Source organism: Anabrus simplex, chromosome 1 (genome assembly GCF_040414725.1).
Source record: "Anabrus simplex isolate iqAnaSimp1 chromosome 1, ASM4041472v1, whole genome shotgun sequence".
Classification (NCBI taxonomy): domain Eukaryota; kingdom Metazoa; phylum Arthropoda; class Insecta; order Orthoptera; family Tettigoniidae; genus Anabrus; species Anabrus simplex.
The window spans coordinates 1,764,514,788-1,764,540,274 of record NC_090265.1 but is presented as its reverse complement, the minus strand read 5'-3'; the positions used below and the strand labels follow the sequence as shown (position 1 = coordinate 1,764,540,274).

Genomic DNA, 25,487 nt, shown 5'->3' with positions numbered 1-25,487 from the left:
CATAGATTCGTCACTATTTTGGATTATTTTTATATATATCATTCCCCCTCGGACCCCCCACTCCAAAGGAGGCTGAAGTTGGACTTTAAAAATTTCCGGAGTGTTACTATTCATCTCAGCGACCCCGAAATCAATGGATTCGGCGCTATTATCGATTATTTTTATATATCACTCCTCCCTCGCCCCCTTCACTAAAGGGGCTGACTTGAACTTTTAAAAAATCCGGCATGTCACTATTCATGTCAGCGAACCCGAAAACTATGTATTTGATACTATTTTCTATTAATTTTATATATAAACCCCCTGACCCCCCACCCCTAAGGGTGCTAGGGATGGCTTACCCCCACAGTGCTCGCCTCCAGATAGTAAATTATGAGTGTACCAAATTTCTTCATTTTGCTCCAGTGGTTTAGGAGGAGATGTGTCATTTACATACATACAAACATTCATTTTATATATATATATAAAGAAACATGTATTATTTCATTTTCGGATAAAACACTAAAGGGGGGGGGGTAAAAAGGACTGAAAAGTAGTGTTATTTAGTTTATTTTCCGGGTTGAAACATGTTGTTTTCTGTACATCACATACAGTTTGCCGACGTTTCGAATACATTGCAGTATTCTTTGTCAAGGCGACTGAAATACCCCTACTCGATCCGAGAAAATCAGTCTCCCAGGCAGCAATCACACTACAAGAGTGGTTCCTGACCTTGGTCTATATATCCTAGCCTTTTTGGCTGACGTAAGCCCCTTGGCTAGGGCTCTTTAAAGACTAGGTATGCTCGCCTGCCATTATGGTTCATTCCTGCACTACGTTGGTAAGGCAGTTGACCGCCCCAGCCTTGTATATCCCTCTTTTTCACTGTTCTCCACGCTAGAAAATAATGCTAAACGAACATACTGTAAAAATACTCATTCCTAGTATTACTCAAACGGTTACTCAACATAAATATTAGTATATTTCGTACATTATTATGTAATTTCTGCTCGAGACGGTGATTGTAAAAACAAAGTCGTTGATTATGCGTCTTTTAATAAACAAACTAGGCATATAATCTCACTGGAGAAATATTAGAAAAAATAGCTTACTAATAAATCGGTTTATTATTATTATTATTATTATTATTATTATTATTATTATTATTATTATTATTCCGAGGTATCTGTGGAACAGCAGAGGTGAAAGAAGGTGCTGGGGTTAATGGGTCTAACTACAAAGCCGAGATATGAATTAAAATTGCATTAAAGGTTATATTTTCGAAAATAGCAAACTTAACAATTTTCACATAGAATTTCAAAGTTTAACAAATAACAACAAATCAACAAATAACCGACAATCAGGTACAAGACCAGGAAAAGCCAATATTTAGAGATAATTTAACAATCTGGCCTTCAAGCCCCAAGTTTTACAATTTCTGAGCTCTCAGCTCACAAACACATATTTACCAAAGGGCAGAAAACCCCTAATAACATGGAGCACTTACTCCCACCTAGCAATGTCAAGCCTCTTAGAGGCACATATCCAAATACTTAAAAGAGCTGACCCGCTCTCAGTTTTCCAAGCCTATTAAAGGCAATACCAGGCTTTACACTAAATTGCCATCTAGGCACAACTTACACAAAATGAAACGGGGATATCTTTTACCCAATCTACTGGGCCTTAGCGGAAAAAGAACAGGTTAAGTGAATGGCCCGCAATACCAAAGGAATGGAGGCGAGTACTTGCACTCCTAAATACACATTTTAAAACCTAAAAGGCACTAGGCCGAAGAAACAGGGGCTATTCACCTTAAAAATTGCGGAATGTCACTCGTTACTCGTATACTGAATAAACTTAACACATTAAGGAAGAGTAGAAAATCGGTTACGAAAACATAGTCACCATCAAATCAAAATGAAGGGGAGCTCGAGACGGTAAAGCACTCTCTATCCCCGATTTACAGTTAAAGGTATATGAAGTTTTTACATAAACTGGAAAAAATTTACTTGTTTATAGAGATAGGTTACATGGTAAAGGTTTCGGACCTTCCCCGCGGGTTAAACTGCTGAGCTAGCAAGAGATAAAGATGTTAAGCGGCCATTACCTTCCTGAAGAACTGCTGCCTGAAGAAAGAGGCGCTTCCCGCCTCCTGCTACACGTCCATACACTAAGAAGTTGATGAAGTGGCCTAGAGACAAGAAAATCAACAGTTATTATACCCTCGAGAAAGATTCGAGACCTTTCATGAATAATCAAGACACACCCACAGGCTTTTATTGGCTACAGTACACAGTTACACACAAAATCGAAAAAGAAACCTATGATTGGTGGGAAATTAATTACAGAAATTCTGGATTGGCTAAGTTCAAAACTGGCAGAAAGAAAGATTAATCTTGCCAACCCACAAATGAAAGAACGAAATTTAGCAAGGACAAAACTAATGAGTACATAATTTCTTCAAGAAAGTTCCTTCACTTCGCACCAGGGTGCATGGTCACAGTTCTTATTCAGTGACATCTATGAGAGAATGTCCAAACTTCTTGATAAATAGTAAACAAAAACAAGTCGAAATTCACACAGTGACATCTTCAGAGGAAAGGTTTAAGTAGATCCAGTTTTAAGTTCAAAGTTTCTCGTGTAGAGGAGTACTTTAAGGCGGAAAATTCAAATGTGCGGCGTAGAGGTGTACCAGCCAGTACTATTATTATTATTATTATTATTATTATTATTATTATTATTATTATTATTATTATTATTGATAAGCAGAATAGGATGCTCGTAAACTATGCGCTGCGGTACTGTCAAATGAAATGAGGGATACCGTGGTATACATATAGGCTACTATCATTCTTAAATCGTGAGATTTGAAGTGGTAATCAGTCCGCGTCGAAGATATATAAATTGTTATTGAATATTTTGATACCATATTTCATACTTGTGTGAAATTGATTCAGCACTATTTTCAATGTTGTCAGAATAATGAGAAAAATATTCTTTGAACAAAAAGAACGCTGAAATTTGATGTACGAAGATGAACACACTCAAGTAACTGAGATTCTTTATGTTTATTTCTTTCTAAAATTTAGCCCCTTTTCTTATTTACCAGTATTTAAAAAAAGACATTCTATGTGCAAAATAAACTTATTTTTTATGAGTGTTAATTATGAATCTCACCAGCTTATGCAGTTGTAATGAATAGAGGGTTTTAGTTGAAATGAAATGGCGTATGGCTTTTAGTGCCGGGAGTTCCCAGGACGGTTTCGGTTCGCCAGGTGCAGGTCTTTTTTGATTTGACTCCCTTAGGCGACCTGCGCGTCGTGATGAGGATAAAATGAGAATGAAGACAACACATACACCCAGCCCCCGTGCCAGGGAAATTAATCATTGATGGTTAAAATTCCCGACCCTGCCGGCAATCGAACCTGGGATCCCTGTGACGAAAGGCCAGCACGCTAACCATTTAGCCATGGAGCCGGACAGGATTTTAGTTTATTCAACCGAATATTCATGAAACAAATGTTATGTTGTTATAAATTACATTCGGGAAGAAAATAGGAATAGAGTAACTACTTCTATAGCTGAATCTTATCTCCTAACCTGAAGTATTGCACTGATAATCAGTTACCAGTGACTGAGTTCGAGTTCAGGCTGTCCGCTACAGAAGCTCCAGTCACCGAGCTGCAGAGCTGTACTTCATCCATTCTTATGAGCAGAACACCGGTGATATAAGTGTATTTTATCTGTTCTTAAGTGAGTAATTACACTTGGACATTAACTGACCTTTTAATAATGCACTCAATCATTCAACAGTGCTACGTTGATCAAATGAAAAGTGCTTCGTAATTTTAATCGTGTGAATTCTGCTTGTAGAAATTGTAGGAGACTTAGAGTCATATTTCAATGAACTTTAGGTTTCTCTTCGAAGTTGTGTAAACTGAAATCATTTCACAATACCTAGATGAACTGTAGGGCTTGTCATATAACAAGTGCACTATTTAACAATCTTGTACATTTGTTTAGATGAGCTGTAGGATTTCTTCATCAAATGACTGAAAATATCGAATTTGAAGTGTAGGCTTGCTACGGCAAGTGTCAGTTAATATTTTGTTTAATAATTATTTTAGAAAGATTTTAGGTTTTTACCACAAGTGATAGACTTAATTTGCAATTTAAAAATGTTGGTAAATCAACAAGTGGTTGAATGAAGTTCTATGATCAGAGTGTTGTTTTGAATTTGAGTTTGTATAGGAGATCCTAGATGAACTTTAGGATGTATTGAGATCTGCTATTTATTCTGAACATTATTAACATCGAGTGGATATATTGGATTATCACAGCGCATATATTTCATTTACTTAATTGCATTCTGAAGAGATCAATTGAAAATTTAATTGTGATGAAGGAGAAGCAGGGTGATTTGCTCGAGATTATCAATAAATATTGTCAACAGTTTTAATTACCACCTATTATTCGCCTTGCGAAATCATCCTTCTCTGTACCTGCTCCAATCGCAATCGCAAAATACCTGAGATCCTTCGCATGCTCTTGCCCCATAACTATTTCCCGGTACAGTATATAATGCTTATAGTCCCTATAGAAGACCTCACAGTTACAATCTAATTCCATAACTTCACAGTTTGGTTTCCTTACACCACCCAAATTAAAAAAAACGAATGTTCCAGAGCTTGAGTCAGAAAGCTCATAGTTTAAAACCTGTCTGCATATAGGCTTACCACATATCTTGGTTGTAACTGTGGTGTTTGATCTCCTTTTGCCGGATTTTTGGGGGAAGAACTGAATTTTGAATGGTCAATGTGACTAAATTAAGGGATGTAGTAACGTCAGTGGGAGCTGGATGCAGGTTTAAGTCCGCACTTGAAGTAGAAGGTGTATCAGAGGCAGTGGAGGCATAATACACCAGAAGGGAATCGAAACAACCTCTATCCCGCAGTAAAGGCATTACTACAATTAGGTGCAGGACAGCCCACCATTATGTAATAAATATCCACACAAACATAGCACTATTCTCTCCCTGCACGCGGTGACTAAAGCGATACGTTCAATGTGACGCAGCGAGTGCGCGTAGGAGAATCTAGAGTTTTGATCATATGGCCCATTGCGCATGTATGAACCGAAATGGCGGCTAAGCATCCCCATCTTATAGAGCCTTACCCCTGGCTGTCTTGTGAGAATTCTGGAAGGTATGGGTGACAGCCGGGTAGTGGGGCTTGCCCGCGCCGTTACCACAGTATAAACACGCAGGTCGAACCTCCTATTACATAACGGCGCGGGCAAGCTCCACTACCCGGCTGTGACATATACCTTCCAGAATTCTCACGGGACAGTCAGTGGACTTAGGTCAGCCAGAAATGCTAGGATATATAGACCAAGGTCAGGAACCAACCACTCTTGTAGTGTAATTGCTGCCTGGGAGACTGATTTCCTCGGATCGAGTAAGGGTATTTCAGTCGCCTTGACAAAGAATACTGCAGTGTATTCGAAACGGCAGCAAACTGAATGTAATGTACAGAAAACAACAACACGGTTCAACCTGGAAAATAAACTGAATAATTCCACACACCGTGGAAGCTTCACCTCTAAGAGACTGAAAAGTGGGTTGGCGTGAATTTGTAAGATGAGCATATCTACAGTATATCTCAAAACTTAACATTTTACACATGTGAAAATTGGTATTTAAACAATTTTACAAATAAAAAACAGGTATTGTTTGCTTTTGGTAAAACTGCTTAACGTGAGGGTAAAAGGAACTGAAAAGAGGGTTGAATTATTTTTATTAGGATACTGATATCTCAAACACTAAAGATGTTACAGACGTAAAAATTGGTATTTGGAGTCTCCTTTAAAAAAAGAAATACTCATTCTTTTGTTTTCGGAAAATCCACTTAAGGGGGGATGGAATGATTGAAACATCGGTTGAATTATTTGTATGAGGATACTTATATCTAAAAAACTAAAGATGTTACAGACGTGAAAATGTGTATTTGGAATCTCGTTTAAAAATAACAAAACAGGCATTTTTGAGTGGAAAATCAACTTGGGGGTTGGGGTGAGAAATAGGAGTTGACTTCTTTTCATGAGGATGAAAATATCTCAAAAACTGAAGATGTTACAGTGGTGATAATTGGTATTTGTAAGCTCCTTTATAAATAAACACGTATTTTTTGTTTTTAGAAAATTCAATTAAGGGGGAGTGGGTGGAAAGAAGTGACGAAGAAGTTGAACTTTTTAAGAGCATACTTATATCTCAAAGACTGAAGATGTTACAGTCGTGAAAACTGGTTTTTGAAATCGCCTTTAAAAGTAAAAGAACAGGTATTTTTTGTTTTTGGAAAACCACTTAAGGGGCTGAAAAGAATTGAAACCACAGGTGAATTTTTAAAATGAGTATCGGAATATGTACAGTGTATGGCAAAAAATTAACATGTTACAGACATGAAACTTGGTACGAGGATACTCCTTTAAAAATAAAGAAGGATGCCTTTTTTGTTTTTGGAAAATCCACCTAGGTGGGGGTGGAGGAGGGCTGATGAAGGGGTTGGATTCTTTTTATGGGGATACTTATATCTCAAAACCTGAAGATGTTACAGATGTGGAAATTGGTATTTGGAATTTACTTTAAAAACAAATAAACGTTGTTTAACTGGGGGGAAGATATTCTCACGTGTACAGTTCTATGTCGCATGGTGTTACGAGCTCCCGATCTCAACATTTTTCTTACCTTAAGCATACTTCTCCGCTCCGTTCTGCTACACATTATACTGCTCTCCTTTCGTTCCGTCTGCTTGCTAGTCTGCCTCACTACTGCTTGCGCTGTCGCTCCTCCCCACGCCACCACCTGACGTCATTTGTCTCCAGCATTTTCTAGACTTGCCTTCCCTGGCGTATATATACTCGCCGCTTTCCTTCGACCAGCGATCAGGTGTGCTTCGTGTTTTGTAATAGGCAGTGAGAGCTCCTGCATTCCGCACGGCTGGACCGTGTGCTGTTAACCTTCTTCTTCTTCCTCTTCAGACCGGGTGAGCAGATTAGTATTTTACATTATGTTTTCAATACTTGCCTTTTCCTTGCCTTGAGAGGCTTTACTACTATTTGATTCTGAACTCTAGTCCCTTCAGGACTCAACGTCAAAATACAATTATGGTGCACAAATTTTCGTTCTGAGACTTCTTCTCCGAGTGTGTAAGAAGGGAGTGGTGGACTGGCAACCTTGTCAGTGACTGAACTTTGCGTCTGGTGTAATCAACATCATTATTTCCAACTGGGACTTTGCAGCCTGATCCCTACTTAAATTTTCATCCTCCTTGTTTCGCTTCCTAACATATTTTCCCTTGTCCTTTCTTTCTACCTTTAATTATGAAGATTTTATAAACTAATCACTGTGAAATTGTGGTCTGCGAATCGAATAGTGTATTTTCTCTGGTCTTTGAAATATTCTGTCATCTTTCTTATTTGAAGCAAGCCTGGTTGATCTTGGGGAATTAGACATTGTTTTTACTTGCACTTATATTAATTTCCGGAATGTTCCATTCTATTTGTGAAAGATTGAGTATGCCTTTTCAAAGTTTTGGTACTTTAGTGTGAATGACTCCAATTCATGTAAAAACCTGTCCTAATCTAGTCCTTGGAAATTTAACTGGATAACCATTATTATAACTTATATTACTCCGGTTATTTCAGTACCTGTGTAAGCCAAAGATATCTATTTTTACTCGTTGTTGTATAATGCTTCTTGTTTCCATTCTGTTGTCGTTACAATATATCTGTTATTGAAACCTGTTATTTTGGGAGTTCTCATTTTTTCATTCCCTCTCATTATACTACGTGTACCTACTACGGAAATCCTCTGGGAAAATAGGGCCCAAAATTATTTGTACACTACTCAGTTGAAGTCTTGCTATCTTACCTTTACTGCTCATGATCGTTCGGTCTCGATAATTCGACGCCACATATATCTTATACCACGCTTCCCCGCGCTCTGCTTGTTGTGTGGCACTATTAACACGCTTTAGTGTATGTCATCCTTTCCCTTTTTTCGTAGGAATAGCTATTTGTTTCCGACTTAATAAACACAAGGATCGCCACAATGGTCATCTTAGCCCCAAAAGGCAATACCACAAACGTGGTTTACAAAGAATTTCTGGGGAAAATGAAACTCAATTTTTCGGTGAGTTTTTATACTTTAGGAATTTTCAGATAATGTCTTAGTACAGTGCCGAGGAGCGATTCATATTATCAAATTACAAAATCCACGTGGGAGAAGCCGCGGGTAACTGCTAGTTGTTATTATACATTTACTCATTTGGGACAAATATTTCAGGTTTTCTATGGGAATAAAATTTCTGTAGTATCAATTTTTGAAAAAGAGACGAAGTCTCTCATAGTGCATTGGCACTGCCAGTGGCTCTAACTAGCCTATGCTTGGCCTCCACAGTATACACTAGTCATGTGTCTTGGTAGGTGTACTAGTTACCAACTGATGAGTCCAAATTGGCACACTGGTGCGATATAAGAATTGGACTTAAAACGACATCCAAAGTGTCACTATTCACCTCAGCGACCCCAAAAACTATGGACTGTGCATTTAAATGGGTCATTTTAAATTTTTTAATATTTCGCCCCTGTCCACTCCCCGCCCATAGGGCTGCTAGAAGTATCTTACCTTTACAGTATTTTTCTTCAAATAGTGAATCATATGTGTACTAAGTTTGGTTGACAGCTATGCTGGAACATACATTCATCCATAATCTCGCCCAGTTTTCGATATCTTCTTCTCACCCAGCATGCTGATGGGGCTTAACTTTGACTTAAACGGCATCCATGGCGTCACAGTTCATCTCAGGGACCCCGAAAACTATGGTTTCAACACTATTTTTAATTATTTTTATATGCTACCCCCTTCCCACTCCCACCCCTATAGGTGCTAGGGGTGGCTTACCCCACAGTATTTGTCTCCAGATAGTAAATCATGTGTGTACTAAATTTGGTTGGAATTGCTCCAGTGGTTTAGCAGGATATGTGGAAAGATACTTCACAAAACATGGCGGCGTGTTCCCATCCTCCTATATACAGTACAGCGTTTCTTATACTGGACTACCATGATACAGAGCAAGTCTCTGCTGCATAGCGACAATCTGACCATCAAGGTCGATCCAAATCTTTTTGGTGCAGCTTTGTACTTAAAATAACTACATAAAATTACCCATCATAAAAAGAACTAGGTATCAATAATTCATTCATTTATTTATTTCAATTAATTCCAACGAACCTGCAGGCTCCTACATAGGAATTGTACAGGACATTACATACTGGCGGGCACTTACATATCAAAATATCGTTTGTGTTTATAAGTGGTTGAGCATATAAACGCATACAATAAATGCACTATATTCATCATTAATATGAGGATTACAAAGAAATATTTCTGACTGTATTTACGGAGTATTTATATTTACATAACATAAGAGTTGCAGAGGTACAAGAATAGATCGGGACATTTTGCAAGATTATTTGGGAGAATGACCTAAATGACAACTGATATTTTGAATTAAACAGCACTGTAGCATTCCCACAGATAACGCTTGACTTTTTGTTTGAATGTTGCCAATGTTGCGGCTGTTTTTACCTCCACAGGGATGTTATTAAATATTTGGATTGCAGAGAACTTCAAGCAGTTTGTACCATATTTATAGGAGTAAACATTGTACAAAGCAAATTGGTTGTCAGAATTCAGGGTATATGTAGTGTTATGGTGTATTGATTTATGTTTTTTAAATAAATGAGTATGGCTGCACTAGAATTCTGTGTTCATGCTTCGGGGTGGTATTTTAGCACTTGGGTATAGATATTTGATTGGCGTTAAGTAGGGAAGATTAAGTATATTTCTAACAGCTCTATTCAGTACTACCATTAGCTCTTTCTAGTCAGACTTCTTAGACGCGTCCAGATAACATTCAAATATTGTAGGTGACTATGAACTAAAGAGTAGTAGATCTGTTTTAGAAGATGTTGTGGGATAAGGTAACTAAGTTTCTTCAAACTACTCCCTAAACCCTCTCAGGACAAATAAGAACAAATTGAAAAATATTCAGTAGTTTTTGAGTACATTGAAGATATTTTTTGCTAGTGGCTTTACGTCGCACCGACACATATAGGTCTTACGGCGGCGATGTGATAGGAAAGGCCTAGGAGTTGGAAGGAAACGGCCGTGGCCTTAATTAAGGCACAGATCCAGAATTTGCCTGTTGTGAAAGTGGGAAACCTCAGAAAACCATTTTCAGGGCTGCCGACAGTGGGGTTCAAACCCACTATCTCCCGGATGCAAGGTCCCAGCCGCGCATTGAAGATTAGCAAACAAATAATTTTGATATATTTCATAGGTTATTTTCTCATAGAAAGAAGCAAAGAAAACTCCATACAGGCCATGATGTCCCTGGGAGGAGTAGGAGGTAAAGACTTCTACCACTTGTAACCTCAGCATAAAGTGGGATGGAAAGGTTAGCTATATGCCCAACCGCCTTTGTTCCTAGGAATTTTCTGCCAGGCAAAGGAAGGAACCCACACTCCACGTTAAAAACTAATACTGTAGCTGTGAAGGCAGATCAAATATGAACGGGAATTTGAATGTACTGCTGCTGTTTTTAGTAAAAATTCTGAGATGGGGCTTTGCCAGGATGTTGCTGGGGGTGTCTAGAGAAGGGGCTTGTGCGCACGAACCACGGTGGAGAGCTGGGCTGCTTCAGTACGCCATGAGTGATCAAGAGGTGCATACGTCTGGTGCGCAACGCGTCATTATCAAATTTCTCACAGCAAAAGGGCACCAAACCTTCCGAAATTTTGAGACGGCTCCGCGCACAGTTTGGGGAAGAAACACTTCCGCAGACTCGAGTGTATGAGAGGGCTAAAACATTTGTGGCAGGAAGAGACGCTGTGGAAAATGAACCTCATGAAAGGAGACTGCGGACAAGCATCACTGCAAACAACATTGTTGCCATTCGTGATATTATTGGTGAAGATCGGCGAATAAAAATTCAGCAGATTGTTTTAGCCGTAGGAATAAGTTACAGAAGTGTTCAAACCATCATCCGAGATGAACTCTATTTCAGAAAATTGTCTGCCAAGTGGGTTCCTCGTCTCCTCAACCAGGAACAAAAAAAATTACGCCAGGAAGTTTGTCAGAGACTCCTGCGTCGCTACAAAAAGGAAGGAGAGGATTTCTTGCGTCACATTGTGACTTGTGATGAAACTTGGGTGCATCATCACATCCCAGAGTTAAAGCAAGCAAGCATGGAGTGGCGGCGAAGAGACGAAGCAGATCCGGTAAAGGCCAAAACACGTCCATCTGCTGGAAAGGTGCTTGCAACAAATTTCTGGGACTCTGCGGGCATTTTGCTGGTGGATTTTCTTCACGAAAAAACGACAATTAATGCAACTTATTACTGTCGCATTTTGGACGAAGCAAAAGCTGCGTATTGCAACAAGCGACGCCGGAAACCGATCTGAAACGTCATTCTTCTCCATGACAATGCAAGGCATCGTACCGCCGCTTTCACGTAGGAAAAACTGGAGGAAATTCACTGGACACCTCTGGAACACCCTCCGTACAGTCCAGATTTATCGCCCTGCAACCACAGTTTGTTTGGACCACTCAAAAAAGACGTAGGAGGACAGCGGTTCGATGATGATGCAAGTGTAGAAGAGTTTGTGGGCAGCTGGCTCCGCACACGACCCTCTTCTTTCTATCAGGACGGCATCGAAAACTTACCAATCCGATGGAGAAAATGTGTATCAAAGGCAGGACACTGTGTACAAAAGTGATCTCCTTATGTGTATTTTTTTGTTTGATGCAATAAATTTTAAAACTCGATGGATGAAACTGTACGCATTAACCGGCTTCGGTGGTGGGGTCATGTGAGGCGAATGGAGGAGGATAGGTTACCTAGGAGAATAATGGACTCTGCTATAGAGGGTAAGAGAAGTAGAGGGAGACCAAGACGACGATGGTTAGACTCGGTTTCTAACGATTTAAAGATAAGAGGTATAGAACTAAATGAGGCCACAACACTTGTTGCAAATCGAGGATTGTGGCGGCGTTTAGTAAATTCTCAGAGTCTTGCAGACTGAACGCTGAAAGGCATAACAGTCTATAATGATAATATATGTATGTGTGTATGTATTCCCGTTTATATTTGATCCACCCTCGTATGACACTGAAATTAAATATACCATTTGATATAAGGGATTCTTTTAATGTGATGTTATAAATGGTTTTCTAGTATCCTGTGTTCTTTGCTGGTGCTGATTATGATACTGCCAAATTGAAGAAACTAGAAGAAGCCTATGAATTTCTGGATACATTTCTTGAGAATCAGGAATGGGTGGCTGGCAATAACCTCACTATTGCTGATTTTGCTGTTGTTTCTTCCGTGTCTACTGCTGATGTAAGTTCAGTTGTAAATGTCCACTTACCTAATTTAGTGAATTGCTACAATTTCTCGATTTAAAACCCAGTCTGTATCAGCACACTTTGTCAAAATCATTTAATACATAAATGGCTTTCGGAAACTGTATTCCATGTTCAGTGGACCTAGTACAAATTAAAATGTTGAAAAATATACTAACATTCGCGTAAGTGTGCTGTCAAGAAGTTTAAAATGTTCAGGACAATTGTGCTTGTTGTCAGAGGAATGACTGAACAGCTGCTACTCAAGTGTGCTGATAGACTGTTTTAATTCAATGATGATTATGGCCCTTCTTTATTGCTTTCTATAGGATGTATTAGCACGATTTTAGGATCAAACAGTACAGAATAACTCTTTGTTTTGAACCAAGATATATCTATGCCCTGGAGGTAAAGGGTACTGTACACTAATAAAGAACTTAACACGAGAGCTAAGAGAATATTCTTTCTTTGCTTGTTTCACTTGCATATTTTGAAATTAAAAGCTTTGTAAACTCCTTTCACTTAATAATGAAAATATTCTACAACTGTTCAACAACCAATTCTCAAATTTTGATTTTCGTCATTCATTTTGAAAATATACTGGACTTGGTGAATTTGTTACTTCAAAAACTAGAAAATAAAATCAGAAAAGCACTATGTCGTTATTGTTACTTGAAACCCAATTTATAACATTTTATAAAACTGAAATGCATTTCTAAGTATAACGGTGTGCAATTTGATAACAATTGTTGCTGCTGTTGTTGAGAACGGCAAAGCTGTAGAGTCTACTCCAGAATGTTAGTAACACGAGGCACCACTATGTGGCGGGCGCGAAGTGACTGCCCTTTGTTTAGTACTTGGGTTTCCACTAGTAGCGCTGAGGTAAGTATAGGTGAGTAGAATAGCAATGCTGCCAACTGTAAGTTGTTGGTTTGATTTGTCTATACTTTTTTCCTTGCTGTGCGGACAATATGCACCGCGGCGATAGAAAAGAGCCTCTCGAAAGGAGTGTGTCACTGTTCTCATGACAGAGATTGGCCTGCATAGGCAAAAATACGTTAAAGCTAATAAATGACCTTTATTTCCTGCCGTAAATCTCGAGATTAAAGGAGGAATTGAGAAAATGTAAGGTTACCGTCCGACGCCATGACACTTCCAAACTCGGTGGGACTCTTTAGTCTTTTTTCGTTTGCAGTGGTTGGTAACGCAGGCCAATGCCTGTGTTCCTTGGCAGAAGCAATGGATAATGGCGCCTCGACCACTACTTTAGGTTGTAAAAGTAAATATACTTCTAGGCGGGTGGGTTGGACCTTGGCAGGCGTAATGAACTCATCTCTCCTCCAGAATCACTTGTAGGTAAGAATAGCAGCATTGAAACTAACATATTATGTAATAATCCTTGCGGAGTAGACTGTACATTTCTACATTGAGAACTACTGTTTTGTTTTATTCCTGACAGAGAAGAGCTTTATACTCTAAAACGGAAACAGAAATGTTCTTCACAATGAAAAGAATTGAGAAAGTGAACAATGAAATAAACAATCAAAGAACGTAAAGTGATTAAGGAATGAATATGAATCATTTATCATATTGCACCCACTCACGCCTCAATCCCAACCAGAATTTGTCACAAGGGGTGTTAAGGTTCATCTCTGGCACATAAAGAATTATCAACAATAATAAATACATAAAAAAGCAAATATCTATTCCAATAAGGCACCCAGGTGATACTATACGGGGCGAACGGGAAATGCAAAAATTGAGATTGCTCACTCACATTGAAATTGCTCACTCACATTAAATCTGGTGGGAGGGGGAGGAACAACTGAGAAGGGAGGCTCCACATAGGACTGGGTAGATAAATTACTGGACAGGACCAAGTACATTATACATACATATTCTTTATAAACTGTTATGCCGCCACAATCCTCTATTTATTACTAGTTCTGTGTTCTCGTTTAGTTCTATACCTCTTATCCTTAAATCATTAGAAACTGAGTCTAACCATCGTCATCTTGGTCTCCCTCTACTTCTCTTTCCCTCCATAACAGAGTCAATTATTCTCCTAGGTAACCTATCCTCCTCCATTCGCCTCACAGGACCTCACCATAACAGCCGGTTTATGGAAACAGCTTTATCCATCAAATTAATTCCTTACCTATCTCCTTATTCCTAGTACCCTCCTGCCATTGTTCCCACCTGGCTGTACCAGCAATCATGCCTGTTACTTCTAACTTATTAATAAGCTTTCCCTCCTGTAAAGCAAAGCTGGTCTGAAAACAGCCCGATATAATGACAGTTTTGTCCTCGTTTCTCCCATTCTTTTCACATGCCCATATCATCGCGGTCTTGATCATTCTAAACTATCTCACTCAGAATACGCCTAGTGTTTCTTATATTACTGCATTTCTTATTTGGTCCTGTCTTGTCTTCTTAGGAATTCCATCTCACTTGCTTGGATTTTACTTTCCTCTGCTTTGGTCGTTACCCACGTTTCAGCACCATACATCAAAATTTGTTGAAAGTTGTTCTTGTACATGATTTCTTTCATTTGCATTGGCAATTTCTTACTCCATAACAGTCCTCTCGCACTCTGGTAAAACCCTCCAGCTAACTGCACTCTTCCGCCATACTTCCATCTTCCCATATCAAACTCCCAGAGTACTACAATGATCTTGTTACCTCTAGTGGTTCAAACTGAACTGGTAACCTCCTCTTCCATTCCTCAAACATCTTGGTCTCCACAATAGGACAATATTCCCCATTCTTCAATCACTTCATTCCGTATGAATTCCTCACAAGTAATAATAATAATAATAATAATAATAATAATAATAATAATAATAATAATAATAATAATAATAACAGCACAGTGTCATCAGTAAATACCGGTAACCATGCGTTTAGTGCATCTGCCCCAGTCCTCTTTTCGATTTCTTTGAGTATTTCATCCAAAATGGTAATGAATAGGAGAGGTGATAGCACACTCCCTTTCTTGTTCTAACTTTGAATTCTTCTGTCTCTCCTTCTTTGGTCCAAACTTTACAGGTGCATTTGCAGTCTTGATCAATTTATGAGGGCCCTTTTTTCTTCTGCAAAACCAACCAAATCCTATCTCTGGAAATACAATCATATGCTTTCTTCATGTCTAGACAAAAGAGTGACTGAATGGGTTGCTATATTTCTAGAAAATAGATCTCAGAGAATTAGAATAGGTGAAGCTTTATCTGACCCTGTAATAATTAAGAGGGGAATTCCTCAAGGCAGTATTAGCGGACCTTTATGTTTTCTTATACACTGACTGACAGAGCAAATGCAACACCAAGAAGGAGTGGTCAGAACTTTATGCCAATTGCAGGGTAGACTGACGTCACTGAGGTATGCTCATGATGTGAAATGCGCCGCTGTGCTGCGCACGTACCGAACGATAAATGGGACACGGCGTTGGCGAATGGCCCACTTCGTACCGTGATTTCTCAGCCGACAGTCATTGTAGAACGTGTTGTCGTGTGCCACAGGACACGTGTATAGCTAAGAATGCCAGGCCACCGTCAACGGAGGCATTTCCAGCAGACAGACGACTTTACGAGGGGTATGGTGATCGGGCTGAGAAGGGCAGGTTGGTCGCTTCGTCAAATCGCAGCCGATACCCATAGGGATGTGTCCACGGTGCAGCGCCTGTGGCGAAGATGGTTGGCGCAGGGACATGTGGCACGTGCGAGGAGTCCAGGCGCAGCCCGAGTGACGTCAGCACGCAAGGATCGGCGCATCCGCCGCCAAGCGGTGACAGCCCCGCACGCCACGTCAACCGCCATTCTTCAGCATGTGCAAGACACCCTGGCTGTTCCAATATCGACCAGAACAATTTCCCGTCGATTGGTTGAAGGAGGCCTGCACTCCCGGCGTCCGCTCAGAAGACTACCATTGACTCCACAGCATAGACGTGCACGCCTGGCATGGTGCCGGGCTAGAGCGACTTGGATGAGGGAATGGCGGAACGTCGTGTTCTCCGATGAGTCACGCTTCTGTTCTGTCAGTGATAGTCACCGCAGACGAGTGTGGCGTCGGCGTGGAGAAAGGTCAAATCCGGCAGTAACTGTGGAGCGCCCTACCGCTAGACAACGCGGCATCATGGTTTGGGGCGCTATTGCGTATGATTCCACGTCACCTCTAGTGCGTATTCAAGGCACGTTAAATGCCCACCGCTACGTGCAGCATGTGCTGCGGCCGGTGGCACTCCCGTACCTTCAGGGGCTGCCCAATGCTCTGTTTCAGCAGGATAATGCCCGCCCACACACTGCTCGCATCTCCCAACAGGCTCTACGAGGTGTACAGATGCTTCCGTGGCCAGCGTACTCTCCGGATCTCTCACCAATCGAACACGTGTGGGATCTCATTGGACGCCGTTTGCAAACTCTGCCCCAGCCTCGTACGGACGACCAACTGTGGCAAATGGTTGACAGAGAATGGAGAACCATCCCTCAGGACACCATCCGCACTCTTATTGACTCTGTACCTCGACGTGTTTCTGCGTGCATCGCCGCTCGCGGTGGTCCTACATCCTACTGAGTCGATGCCGTGCGCATTGTGTAACCTGCATATCGGTTTGAAATAAACATCAATTATTTGTCCGTGCCGTCTCTGTTTTTTCCCCAACTTTCATCCCTTTCGAACCACTCCTTCTTGGTGTTGCATTTGCTCTGTCAGTCAGTGTATATATAAATGATATGAGTAAAGGAGTGGAATCGGAGGTAAGGCTTTTTGCGGATGATGTTATTCTCTATAGAGTGATAAATAAGTTACAAGATTGTGAGCAACTGCAACGTGACCTCGAAAATGGTGTGAGATGGACAGAAGGCAATGGTATGTTGATAAACGGGGTTAAAAGTCAGGTTGTGAGTTTCACAAATAGAAAAAGTCCTCTCAGTTTTAATTACTGCGTTGATGGGGTGAAAGTTCCTTTTGGGGATCATTGTAAGTATCTAGGTGTTAATATAAGGAAAGATCTTCATTGGGGTAACCACATAAATGGGATTGTAAATAAAGGGTACAGATCTCTGCACATGGTTATGAGGGTGTTTAGGGGTTGTAGTAAGGATGTAAAGGAGAGTGCATACAAGTCTTTGGTAAGACCCCAACTAGAGTATGGTTCCAGTGTATGGGACCCTCACCAGGATTACCTGATTCAAGAACTGGAAAAAATCCAAAGAAAAGCAGCTCGATTTGTTCTGGGTGATTTCCGACAAAAGAGTAGCGTTACAAAAATATTGCAATGTTTGGGTTGGGAAGAATTGAGGGAAAGAAGAAGAGCTGTTCGACTAAGTGGTATGTTCCAAGCTGTCAGCGGAGAGATGGCGTGGAATGACATTAGTAGACGAATAAGTTTGAATGGCATTTATAAAAGTAGGAAAGATCACAATATGAAGATAAAGTTGGAATTCAAGAGGACAAACTGGGGCAAATATTCATTTATAGGAAGGGGAGTTAGGGATTGGAATAAGTTACCAAGGGAGATGTTCAATAAATTTCCAATTTCTTTGAAATCATTTAGGAAAAGGCTAGGGAAGCAACAGATAGGGAATCTGCCACCTGGGCGACTGCCCTAAATGCAGATCAGTATTGATTGATTGATTGATTGATTGATAAAAGTTTGAATTTGATTTTTGTTATATTCCCTGTATTTTTCCACAATGTGTCACATTGCAAATATCACGCCCACTCCTATATCCCTGTTGTTCCTCTCTGAGTTGAGGTTCCACCAGTAACCTTCATATGTTATCTAGAATTCTACGAAACACTTTCATTAACATGCGGAATCAGGATAATTCCTCTGTAGTTTCCACAATCTTTCTTAAATATAGGGACAACAGTTCCCTTTTCCTAATATTCTGGAATTTTCTCCTTTCTCCAGCTCCTTTAAAGACCGTACATAACCAGTATAATCCCAAATTCCCAGTACCTTGAATAATTCCTATACTTACTTCATCCATTCCTGAGGATTTCCCATTTATCAATTTCTTTAGTGCTCTTTCTCTTTCCACCACAGTATTTCTTCTGCTTTCTTATTACTGCTGTTCCCACAAATGCGTCCTTAAAATCTTTTCATTTTGCTTATCGTGTTCACAAAGACGCACACACGAAATGCTTTCAACTGTGCTTATGTACAAATTAAACACACACACACACACACACACACACACACACACACACACACACACACACACACACACACACACACACACACACACACACACACATTAATAAACCGCCATTTTGAACAAAACACTGCTACAAAGAAGAAGAATGGTTCGAACCCCACTGTCGGCAGCCCTGAAGATGGTTTTCCGTGGTTTCTCATTTTCACACCAGGCAAATGCTGGGGCTGTACCTTAATTAAGGCCACGGCCGCTTCCTATCCCCTTCCTGCCCCATCTTCGCCATAAGACCTATCTGTGTCGGTGCGATGTAAAGCAAATAACCTTAAGAAGAATAATAAGACTGCTAGTTTAGCATGTCAACCGACTAAATGAGAGTATGGAGTGGGTATGTGGGAAACTGGGAGTGAAATTTCTAGATCTTAATGGGTGGGTAGGAGATAGGGATCTGCACTCAGATGGCCTTCACTTAAACCGCAGTGGTACGGTACGTATAAGTTAGGAAACTTGTTTGTAAGGGTAATAGGGAGGTACATTCAGGGAAACGGAGTGGCCTAGGGAGCGGTGATAAGGGAACAGGGAACTGGAAATCAAGTAGGGATGACATAAACATGTTAGTGTTGAACTGTAGAAGTATTGTAAAGAAAGGAACAGAATTAAGTAATTTAATACATACATACTTACCAGATATGGTAATATGAGTTGAATCATGGCTGCGAAATGGTATAATGGATGCAGAAATTTTCTCACGGAACTGGAGTGTGTATAGTAGATAGGATAGGAATGGTGAGAGGGGGAGTATTCATTCTGGTGAAAGACGAATTTGTAAGCTATGAAAAAGTTAAAGATGAGAAACGTAAAATTCTAGGTGTAAGGCTCATTTCTAAAGGTAATAGGCAACGTGATATACTTGGAGTGTACAGACCGGGAAGGTAAGGCCCAGACCCACGGTGTTTCTCACAGTGGTACTAATCACGGGTACTGGAGACCTACAGTGAACCACTCTCTGCTGCTACTAATCACAATCCTATTGTGTACCGAACATAGTGGTACTACTCGCAAGTAAAGGTGACCCATGGTGTTCCCCGCATGATGGTACTTATCACATGTAGTTTCGTGCTCCTAATACAATCACCCATTGGTCGCCCCTTTTAGTCGCCTGTTACGACAGACAGGGGATACCGTGCGTGTATTCTTCGTCTGCGTACCCCACCTACAGGGGGTAGAGAGAGAAAAAAGAACAAGAAAGAAGGGATCCGTCTCTTCGAAAAATGATGTAACGGACCAAGATAGGCAAGGGCCACCAAGGGCGTGAAAATGAAAGACACCACAGCACTCGAATGTTCTAATACCGTCGAGGTCGGAAAAGAACAACAGTTCACCAAGGAAGGTGAGACAGGATGGATGAAACTGATTAGCCTGGCACAAGTAAGTGGAAGCAATACTAGGACTTAGCTAAGGGCCCTCCGGTCGCCAACCCACACTCCCAAGTTGATAGCCCCTGGGGCTATTTTTAGTTGTCTCTTACGATAGGCAGGGGATACCGTGGGTGTATTCTTCTTCTGCGTCACCCACCCACAGGGGAGCCAAATAAAATCGAGAAGCAGACAAGGTAAGGGGAAAAATAGAGTGCAGAATTAAAGGTAAATTAGGTTATTTCAGTATCGTAAAATTTCTACCAAAAGACGATTAGATATTCTATTTGGACCACTGAAGATGGCACACATGAAATTACATTTTAGAGAAAATGAATTGTTCATAGCAATGTTTAATTTGTCTTTCTGGAAAATGGGCATGCACCTAAGGCAGAAGAAGTATAAGTTTGAAAGATTGTGCCAGGACATCGATTCTTAAATTGGTCTCAGAACCTTCTTTTAAACTTATATGATCTGATTCACCCTGCAAAATTGTAATATACACTCATGCTCATAAAAAAAAACCCAGAACACCTTGAAAGACTAGAGATAGGAAATTCATATTCACAGGACATGTTAATTGGTATGTTCTGCAGAAACTATTAGCAGTTCAGTCACCTAGGTTCAACATGTGTCCTGTTACCTAGTAGGCACTCGTTCCCCCATAGACACTGATAACTTGTTCCATGCGTGATGGCATCGACGCGTATAAGGCGCGAATGGCGTTCTGAAGTATAACCATCCATGCTGCATTCACTTGCTTCTACAGTTCATCTTTGGTGGTTGGCAATGGGTCACAGCGCCGCACCCGGCGTTTCACCATATCCCACACATTTTTATTGGCGCCAAGTCCGGTGATCGGGCCGGCCAGGGCAACAGTCTGACGTCCTGTGACAATAAGAAGGCACGTGTTCATACAGCAACATGTGGTCGCAAATTCTCCTGCTGAAATATGGCGTCTGGGATGTCGTGCAGAAAGAGTATGGCTACGGGTCACAGGATGCCATTCACGTAGATCAAACTGGTCACAGTGCCCTGGACACGCACTAACTGTGATTTGTGATTGCACCTAATAGCAGCTCACACCATAAGTCCTTGAGTTGGCGCTGTTTGTCTTGTGTGAATTCAGTCAATGTGATGCCTTTCCCCCTGTCTGCGGCGAACTAAAATGTGGCCTCATTTTCAAACAAACAGAACCTGGATTCGTCCGAAAACACTATCTGCTGGTATTCCTGCCTCCAGTGACGTCTTTCCATACACCATTGCATTATAGCATGTTTATGCCCATTAGTCAAAGGTTGGCGGAGAAGTGGACGACACGCAGGTAACCCAGACCGTAATAAACAGCGATGGACTGTCACTCCTGATAGTGTAAGATCTGTTACACTGTTCCGTTGTTGCGCCAGAGCCAAGGAGGACGCAGATCTGTCCTGCAGTGCCATTCGGATGATGTTTTGTTCTTTTCGGGGGTGGGGGTCTTGGTGGTGCGACCAGACCCATATCGTCGTGTTGTATGGCCTTCTGTGAACCATTCTGTACACACCCGTTGCACTGCCGAAACACTTCGTCCCACACGAGCAGCATTTTCCCGGATGGATGTATCACGTTCTCTCATGCCAATAATGCGTCCTCTTTAAAACTCATTCATTTGATGGTACGGTTCTCGCATATGTCTGCGAGGCATCCTTCACGTCTGTTCAAGTCAGACTGATCCATTACCTTCGGTTTATAACGACAAAGAGAGCCGAGGCCACATTTTACCAGTTGGTGGTGGTGCGCGAAGATATCGATGTGGACCTTGAACCTAAGACCGATGGTTTAAATGCTAATCATTTCTTCAGAACATACTAATGCCCATGTCCTGTGAATATGAACTTCCTATCTCTAGTCTTTGAAGGTGTTCTGGTTTTTATGAACATGAGTGTACTTATATATGAATAGTGTCAGAACAGGGTTAACTATGGACATGGAAATGAAGAGTAGCGTTTATGATATTTGTATGAAAGTAAAAAATGCATAACCTAACAATCCTACAACCGAGATACTTGTTGGAAATTGACGCTAACTGCAGTTACTTCACAAGTGCAGCACACATGAAAAATATCTGCTGACAATGCCAATTGTTGGTACTGTGCACTACAATTCACCGTTATTGCAGTCCAGTTTGTCTAGAACTTAAAACACTGATCAACGATGGGTAGGAAAGGGCTAGGAGTGGGGAGGGAATGGCCATGGCCTTAATTAAGGTACAGCCCCAGCATGTTCCTGGCGTGAAAATGGGAAACCATGGAAATTATACGACCTAACCAGTTCTTCTACTCCATCATGATCTCTCCTTATCAATCCCAATTCTGTTGTTATGGTGCCACGCCAACATTTCCTATTATTGAAAAATTGTAAATGATCGGATTCACACCACGTGATTGGAATCACCTCATTTTATGGCATAGTTTTACAGTTAACTTGAAGTATGTGCCAAAACATATACCGAGTTGGTAGAATAAGTAAAATTAATATATGACTGGGAAGCATATAAGTTGATTTTAAAATAGTCTACATATGGTACTAGCAATTGATGTAGATGATGATTTGAGGAATTAACATTTAAATCCTCGGTCCCTGTAAGAGAAATCCCTCCTCACGAGGGGTAGGATGTTAACCGGTTTTTTGGTTCAATTGCCTTCATTCTTACTTCAAGTCCAGTAATGGCAGTTGCACATGCTAATAGTAATAGTATCAGAGTTGATAATATAGCTCTAGAACTATGAACATTAAGCAGACAAGAGCATCAAAACAAACGGCTACAGTTTATATTATACTTTATTTTCCCCTAATTGTGTGAGACAATTATTTGAACTATATTCAATCCTGAACTGTCTCTTCTGTAAGGGGTCCAATGTTTAATTTATGGCCAAGTCACGGTTTTAATCGCATCCAGTTAATTCTCCTGGCTCAAGGACTGAGAGTTTGCGTTTGTTCCAACCCAATCCTCTTCATATACATATATGCAATAGTGAATAGATCCCTCTACACAGGATTGGCATCACAAAAGGTACTTGGTCGTAAATCAGGGCAAAGTCCATATGTGTAACACAGTTCATACCAGCAACTCCACCAGGATGGGGTGGAGGTGGGGGGAGTAATAGAAGAAGAGTATTCTGTATTGAATATCTTTCTCACTGTTTTCACGTTAATTTGTAATTGCTTGCTTTTGTCATGCTGATCATTTCAGTTCCCTTTCCTTTTCAGATTTTGGGATTCGACATCAGCAGATATCCTAATGTGTCCAAGTATTTTTCAAGAGCTAAGGCAACAATGAAAGGCTACGATGAGATTAACCATGCAGGGTGCTTGGAGTTGAAGAAGATGTTTGAAAATCTTACTTCAAAGAAGTGAACTGTTCTGTGTTGTTTCCATGTATTAAAAATAATATTGACTACAGTGGAACCCCTTCTTAACGAATCTCAGGTGGATATTATATTTCTTCCTTAAAAAGGGGGTTTCCTTAAAACGGGGTTCAAGGAAAATAGGCTGTGTATCACAAGAAATAATAGTACATTTATGTCTTTAACTAATGTAATGTCAAGAAATAATAAATGAACATATTAATAAAAAAACTCAAATTAACACAAGAATAACAGAAAATATTTACAAAACAGCAAACGTAACAAATTCCTTAGTGGACCATTGGGAGCACAACCTGAAGCAAGGAAAAGAGAAATAGGTATTACTGACTTCTTATTTTATTATTTCTAGAAATATATTTTTAAATTTATTTATTCAAGGTCAGCAACAGCATAACGCTGAATTACAAAGATACGAGCTATGTACAATAGATATTAATCTAAAATGAATGATATATAAATATTTACAAAGGACACAAATCTGCTATGACCTTATACGTATTTCTGATTCAGGATTCAAGATGTTAATGTTATGCCTCGGCTGGTGTCGTGCAGGGATGCAAGAAGCTCCACTCAAGTTCGACGAGTCTGGTCACAGTGTCGCACCGTTTAGACTTTCGAGATCTGACTGACGTACGAGAGCGCATATTCAATAATTACTTAAAAATATACCATACTATGATTTTAAACTTAGCCTATGATTGAGAATTCGGAGAATGGTTCTTTTCCTTGGAAGGATATTCCGTTTAATGAATATCATCTCACGAAACGTAATTACAAATTAATTAAAACAGCAACATAAATGAATGTCTCGTCGAAATTGAATATAATTAATAACTGTAAGTGTCCAAAGTCCCTAACATTTTGTTGGTTATAATATGTCACAATAGCAAACTTTCATAGGATAATTAAAACAGGTTGGCTCCGCTATTAACCTTAAATTCAAACAAATAAAAAGAAACCAACATACGAGTTGCTGAAGGCTTAATTTACGTTAGAAATCCATTATCCACATCATTTATTTTCTAGATAATAAAATAAAATTAGATAAATTTTATTCTTTGGTACTCGTATTCGCTGACCCCAAAAATTCATGTCTTTCATTATTCCGTTATCTTTCAAAACATCACCTAATTCAGTAAAATCTAAAAAACAACTTGGGTGCTCCAATGACGTGCTCACAACGTTGTCGCTTATACCACCATGCGATCAAATATTAGGATTATGTTATGATCCCCTTTTAATTACTAAGGTTGCGTAGTAGATTGGAAATCAGCCTCCTTTGAAATTCTGCAACAGCTGCATCTAGACAACAAGTTACTGAAAATAAGGTCATCACTAATAATACTAATTCAAAACTTCTGATGACTATGCAACCTCTGGTATTCTCCATGAAAAATCCTGAAAATCTACATTCAGTGCTAATTACCAACTCAGTGATCTACCAGAACACTATTATTTAGAAGGAAATTAATCTACACTACTCAAAATAAAATCTAAACATCTCATCTGCCACATGATTCTTATCTACATGGTGTCATTTATTATCGAAGATTCTATTTCACCCCTTCACATCTGTGCGTAATTCACTTACATTAAATCTCAGGTTATCGCATCTTTGACGACTATCTGATAAATAACTTTAGTATTCTTCGAAAACATCATCACAAAAATTACATCGATGCCTAAGTACTCGTCACTCATTACCACCATTAAATTTATACGCATGACGAACATAAATCCTTACCTCAATTACATATCACCGGGACTTTTCGAAGACTACATCGTATCATTCAATGCATGGCCCCTATAAATTATTGTCCATCAAACAGTCATATTAATTATTCACTTTATTTCGACCATCCTATTCTAAACCTCTCTCATTCCACATGCGCGTCATACTAAATAAATTCTCAATTAATTTCCCAAATACTCAAGCACATTATTTCTCGAACACTACCTCATCCTTACATACCCATAAAATGAATATCAATACGATAATACTATCATTTTACTCGCGAAAGCTATGCATATGACGTGAAAATATGATCTTGACACACATGTTAATCAT

General features: G+C 40.0%; 1 protein-coding gene across 3 annotated transcripts in view; it reads left to right on the top strand.

Annotated features, from left to right (window-relative positions):
• Positions 1-23,665, top strand: part of LOC136858756 (glutathione S-transferase 1-1) — a 53,376-nt gene extending 29,711 nt beyond the window's left edge. For 2 of the 3 annotated variants that reach the window (XM_067138530.2, XM_067138529.2), the window contains 2 exons: positions 12,276-12,440; positions 23,262-23,665. In XM_067138530.2, the coding sequence (XP_066994631.2) occupies positions 12,276-12,440; positions 23,262-23,408 (312 nt within the window). In that variant the 3' untranslated portion in view covers positions 23,409-23,665. The remainder of the gene's footprint in view (positions 1-12,275; positions 12,441-23,261) is intronic. The other variant, XM_067138527.2, reaches the window with a different exon arrangement.
• Positions 23,666-25,487: the final 1,822 nt, after the last annotated feature.